Source organism: Octopus sinensis, linkage group LG28 (assembly GCF_006345805.1).
Source record: "Octopus sinensis linkage group LG28, ASM634580v1, whole genome shotgun sequence".
In the NCBI taxonomy this organism is placed as follows: Eukaryota; Metazoa; Mollusca; class Cephalopoda; order Octopoda; family Octopodidae; genus Octopus; species Octopus sinensis.
The window spans coordinates 4,442,411-4,448,810 of record NC_043024.1 but is presented as its reverse complement, the minus strand read 5'-3'; the positions used below and the strand labels follow the sequence as shown (position 1 = coordinate 4,448,810).

General features: G+C 35.6%; 2 protein-coding genes across 2 annotated transcripts; both read right to left on the bottom strand.

Annotated features, from left to right (window-relative positions):
- Positions 1-240: 240 nt before the first annotated feature.
- On the bottom strand, positions 241-1,069 carry LOC118768296 (zinc finger protein 879-like; the record flags this gene model as incomplete). The annotated part of the gene is made up of 1 exon (XM_036514482.1): positions 241-1,069. A coding segment is annotated over one exon (816 nt), but the record flags the coding sequence as incomplete, so codon positions are not given.
- A 3,486-nt stretch (positions 1,070-4,555) lies between these two features.
- Positions 4,556-5,892, bottom strand: LOC118768381 (zinc finger protein 679-like; the record flags this gene model as incomplete). The annotated part of the gene is made up of 1 exon (XM_036514742.1): positions 4,556-5,892. A coding segment is annotated over one exon (432 nt), but the record flags the coding sequence as incomplete, so codon positions are not given.
- Between the last annotated feature and the right edge of the window lie 508 nt (positions 5,893-6,400).

Here is a 6,400-nt window from a genome sequence, read left to right as displayed (position 1 = left end):
TCCAGTATGAATGAATATGTGTATAGTTAAGCGACTGTTTTCAGGGAATGTCTTACCACAGATATCATAGTAATATGGTTTTGGTTTCTCCACTGCAAAACTACTGCCAACACAGAATGATCAACCACATATCATAGTGTGGCCGTTGCCAGCCTCGTCTGAAACCTGTGTCGGTGGCACGTAAAAAGCACCCACTACACTCACGGAGAGGTTGGCGTTAGGAAGGGCATCCAGCTGTAGAAACACTGCCAGATCAGACTGGAGCCTGGTGCAGCCTTCTGGCTTCCCAGATCCCCAGTCGAACCATACAACCCATGCCAGCATGGAAAGCGGACGCTAAACGATGATGATGATCACAATGATTTGGTTTCTCCTCTGTATAAACCCTTGTGTAAGTAGTTAAGTTACTTCTTTGAAAGAATGATTTGCCACTGATATCACGGAGAGGTTTTCTCCACTGCATGAATACGCAACTACTAACAGAGAATGATTTATCACAGATATCACAGTGATATGGCCTCTCCCTTGTATTAACCCTTGAGTGAGTAGTAAAGTTACCTCTGTGATAGAATGATTCACCACAGATAACACAGGAATATGGTTTCTCCCCTGTATGAATACGTTTGTGTTGAGTTAAGCTACCATTTTCAGAGAAAGATTTACCACATAAATCACAGTGATATGGTTTCTCTCCTGTATGAATACGTTTATGACGAGTTAAGCTACTGCCAACAGAGAATGATTCACCACAGATATCGCAGGGATAAGGTTTCTCTCCTGTATGGATACGTATATGTCGAGTTAAGTGACTGTCATTAGTGAATGATTTACCACAGATACTACAGTGATATGGCTTCTCCCCTGTATGAATACGTTTGTGTTGAGTTAGGCTACAGTTTTCAGGGAAAGATTTACCACATACATCACAAGGAAATGGTTTCTCTCCTGAATGAATACGTATGTCTCGTGTTAAGTGACTGCTACTTAAGAATGATTTACCACAGATACTACACTTAATGTGGTTTCTCCCCTGTATGAATACGTTTGTGTTGATTGAATTTATTTTCTTCTAAGAATGACTCTTTGTAGATGTAACAGTCATATGATGATTTTCTTAATTCTTCCGACATCTCTTCAAGAAAAATAAAACTGAACCTTCAAGTTGTACAGATCAACAACTTTTCAAAAATATTTCTCCTCTCACCAAAATATGTTTTTCTTCTTTTTGCTTTTATAGTTTATTCCAAACAAATATCACTTCTCTTATATTTCTTTTAAATGTGATCAATGCCAATATTTAAAAATGTCGCAAATACTCTTTGTAAATCTATCAAAGTATATTTAAAAGAGAAAATTATCTCTTGCACATTTCAGAGACAGAAGTAAAGAAATGCTTTCTCTCTCAGAGGAAATATTTTACTGTAATTCAGCAATGTTTTATAGAAGCAGGATTATACGTTTGTAGAATATCTTTGCAGAGTCTTTCAAACATGATACATATTGATGATTCTTTAAAAGTAAAAAATACTTTTTAGCCAACTTCATGTGATTTTCTGAAAGAATACGAAAAATTAATATAAGACATCAATTATGTTTAAAAAGCAGATATTCAAAAGTGCAAATATATAACAGTAAAATTTTACCATAAATGGTAATCTAATGTTTTAAACACCTTGGAGACTCTTCGTCGATAATCTATCAGCTTTTACTTTTGTTGATCTTTTCTCTAATTCTTAGCATTTATTATGTTCTTTTTTAACGACATAATGACTCAAATAAGATAATGCTTCCTCTTAATTCAGTTTTGTATTTCCTAAGTATAAAAATGTGAAACCACACTTAAAACCATTCTCAGTGACTTTTTGATTATTATGTCTATATATATGTCATGTCGATATTTTTTTATATCTTCATTACAAATTTTCGAGCAAAAGATTATATAAACGGGTTTTTATATTTATTTTTGGTCAAATTAGGTACTTTCTAGTGTTTCAATTCAAACCCCTTTCATTTCGTCTGTAAACGGATATTGCCTTTTCGGTTCAGTAATTCAAGTGCACAATCGTACTTTTATACATTCCCCATCTTTTCTTAAAAATTACATCCTAATTATTAAAAGAACAGCCTTACTTTCATATAATTTCGTCTTTCTTTGGTGAGATTCTTTCTTTTCACTTATTCAACACAAGAAAACAAACAGATGTACGTAATATGACACTTAATACAATAGAAATGTCTTTATAATACTTACATAGTAATTGATATAAAGAGAGAGTCAACGAGTCAGAGCGGACACTGACAGCTTCAAGAGAATTTCTTCCTTTTTCCAACGAACGTTACTTCATATTTTTCTGGTCAATGTAATAAAAAAAATACCGTATCTGCTTCTTTATATATTTCATGTATATATTTAGTTGGTTTTCCTCTTAAATATCAGTCGTAAAGTGGAACTGATCAAACAATCAAGGTGCATCAGAAACAGGATGAAGAATTAATTACGAACAAGGGGAACTAACTTCATTCTTTAAATGCGGATCTACTTTATTTTAAATTAGACTTAGATATGTTTCGACTAAAGATTGGTCCAGGCCATGTCTAACTTAATAGCACCACCTGATAGGATTATCTAAATCCTGTTTAAGTCAAGTTTTGTTTATGGTCCATTCAAGTAGTGAGTTGTATCCAGGTATGGGTGGTTTATTCGGTATTCCTTGTCGAAATCTGTCCAGACTCCGTTTAAAGGTGATGGGATCCTTTTCCTCTTTTGGGACAATGTTAAACAGGGCAGGGCCTGTTGAGGAAAAGAAATTCTGTTGCAGTATACCTATATGCTGTGATCCTGAATTGGGCAGGGGACGTATGGTCCGTGGTCGCAGCCTTGTATGAACCTTGAAACTTATGTTCAGGGCGGTATATTCTCCACATCATACAAATGACGTTCCGCTTGCGGCGGAGCTGGAGAGAGTCGAGTTTCGAGGCTTTAAGGCGGTCCCAATAATCGAGAGCAGTTATGCCTTCAATTCGTTTAGTGAGTGTCCTCTGGGGTGATTCAATCTTCGAGATGTTTTGTTTTGTATGGGGAGACCACAAAGGGCAGCAGTATTCGAGGTGTGACCGTACAAAGGAGGAGAAAAGTGGTATGATGACAACTAGTTCTCTGAACCGGAAGGTTCTTTGATAATTTTTGAAATGGTTGTGGCATTTCCTCGGGTGAGAGCGAAGACATTGGAATAGTTTCCAAATATTGGCACAAGGCAGTAATTCCACAGGAAGTGTTGAATTGATTATCTCAATTCCAGTGCTCAAAAGGGGCTCATTTTCATCAAACCCATCTCTGGATGAAAGACAAAGTCCATTGTGGAAGAATTTAAATGCATAAATGATGTCAGAAGAATCTAGCTAAGCATTTTGCCCGATGTGCTAACGATCCTGCCAGTTTGCCACCTTAGTTTATTATTAATTAAAAAAATTAAGAGGACCTATTTAAGAAACAGAGGTTCATTTGCATTCTTATAGCATTCATAACTTTAGCTTTGTTAAATATACTTGGCATCCGTAATAATTGCACCAAAGCGCAAGTGTTGAGTAACGGTCTCTATAAAAAAAAGAAATTCCTTTTCGCAATCAACCCACCACTATCATCATCATCACTATAAGTTTCAGGAACAAAACTTGTTTCATTTCAGGTCTTTTGATTATATCAACTTTTAACAATACAAACCCTATCTGCCTCCACCGTCCATCTCTTTAACCTCACTCTCTCACAAATAATGTATCCTAAACATATCTCTTTCTCTTCATTTTTCCCTTCAGCTAACCTGTTAACCAAGTAATAAGTATTCCTTCTTCACCACATATCGTTAACACTTCTCCCTCCCACTTTGTCTCTCATTCTTCACCTCTACCTTCAGCTCACCACATGATTCTCTTAAACTAGTGGGACCTGTGAATATTTCATGAAATTAATAGCAAACCTATTCGGTTATTTCTGAAAACTTTATCTAAAACCTCGAAAGTGTAGCCTGTGTTGTGTCTGTATCAAAAGATAGTCACCCATCTCTTATTCATTGAAAAGTGAAGGAAATTGGAATATAATAATGACTCAATGCACTTCATATAGCTTATATATTTTATGCACAATTTTATACACTCAGCTCTCATACAATAAATATTCACTCTTATTTTTCCATTTCCCCCATAAACAGATAAAATTACATTTTGAAATTGAAATGGTCAAATTTTTCTTCTAGAAAACAAAAATTTTATAGTAAAATATAGGAGTCACAATTTCGAGTGAGTAAAAAATTAAAGGAACATGGCATACACTGAAACCGTATCATTGGTAACTTATAAGCCAAGGTGATGGGTCAGAGCCAATACAAATTTCAATTTGTAGGTGATACAAAAATTTATTTCAATGAAAAGACAAAACCGTTTTCACTATGCACTCACCACCACATCTGTCTGTGTGTGTGTGTGTGTGTGTATTATTTTTGTGGGAGGTTTGGACAATATTTTTTGCAAGGCAATTACAAATCACATAAGGAGACCTGAGAAAAGTTTGATATTATTTATTCAGCATTACATGTGTTTCATTTCCTAATAGGAATTACAAACATTTACACGTAGAGAAAACATTTAAGATATTTCCTATAAGAAATTCTTGAGACATACATATGTGTGTGTGTGTGTGTGTTCCTTTGCCTAGATACCACGTGATGCTTATAAAGGACCATCATGACCATCATACTGATGCAGTTGTTCACTACCAGCCTTCTGTGTAAAATATGTCTCACCAGGGAAGATATTTCCTTGCTTGGAAACAGGTGAAGATTGGTCACAAGAAAGGTATACAGATGTAGAAAATCTCCATCAATGAATTCCATCTGATCCATAGAAGCATGGAAAAGTGAATTTTAAATGATGAGGATCATCATCATCGTGGTTCCTCTTCTGTATGAATGCATTTACATTTCATAATTGATCACTTTCATAGATTGATTTAGCACGAATAGCTTAGGTTACAGTTATATCTTTCATATTAATAGGACTGTGTACAAACAATTCACCATTTTGAAAGAATGATTCAGGTTTAACATCACAGTCATATGTTTTCCTTCCTCTGTCAATGCTCTTTTGATTCAATAATGGATGATCTGAGTTGAAAGATTTACTAGAGATATCACATTCATAACATCGTTTCAATCATGTGTAGAGATTTTCCTGAGGTACAAGCTTGTCCTTCTGAGGGAATGTTATACAACAAATGTCACTGTGCTATGGATCCTTTGCACCTGTGTTTAATTAAATGCACTTGTGTTTAATTAACTGATGTTTTTGTCAGAATGATTTACTGCAGATATCACAATGATATAGTTTTACACCATGATGGGTAAATTTGTGTGTAGTCAAGATACCCTTTTCGGAGAATGATTTACCACAGATATCACAGCGATATGGTTACTCACCTGTATGAATACGCTTGTGTGTAGCTAAGTTACCTGCTTGACAGAATGATTTGCCACAGATATCACAGTGATATGGTCTCTCCCCTGTATGAATACGCTTGTGTTTAGTTAAGCTACTGCTTTGAGAGAAAGATTTACCACAAATATCACAGTGATATGGTTTCTCTCCTGTATGAACCCGTTTATGACGAGTTAAACTACTGCCAACAGAGAATGATTCACCACAGATATCGCAGGGATAAGGTTTCTCTCCTGTATGAGTACGTATGTGTTCAATTAATTGACTGTAAATAGAGTATAATTTACCACAGATACTACAGTGATATGGCTTCTCCCCTGTATGGATACGTTTGTGTTTAGTTAAGCTACTCTTTTCAATAAAAGATTTACCACAGATACTACAGTGATATGGCTTCTCCCCTGTATGAATATGTTTGTGTTTAGTTAAGCTACTGCTAACAGAGAAGGATTCACCACAGATATCACAGGCATAAGGTCTTTCTCCTGTATGAGTACGTATGTGTCGTGTTAAGTGACTGTTACTTAAGAATGATTTACCACAGATATCACAGTGATATGGTTTCTCCCCTGTATGAATACGTTTGTGTTCAGTTAAGCTACTTCTAGCAGAGAAGGATTCACCACAGATATCACAGGGATAAGGTCTTTCTCCTGTATGAGTACGTATGTGTCGTGTTAACTGACTGCTACTTACGAATGATTTACCACAGATACTACAGTGATAAGGTTTCTCCCCTGTATGAATACGTTTGTGACGAGCAAAGCTACTCCTATCAGACAATGATAGACCACAGATATCACAGTGATATTGTTGTTCCCCTGCATGAATTTGTTTGTGTTGATTGAATTTACTTTCTTCTAAGAATGACTCTTTGCAGATGTCACAGTCATATGATGATTTTCCTAATTCT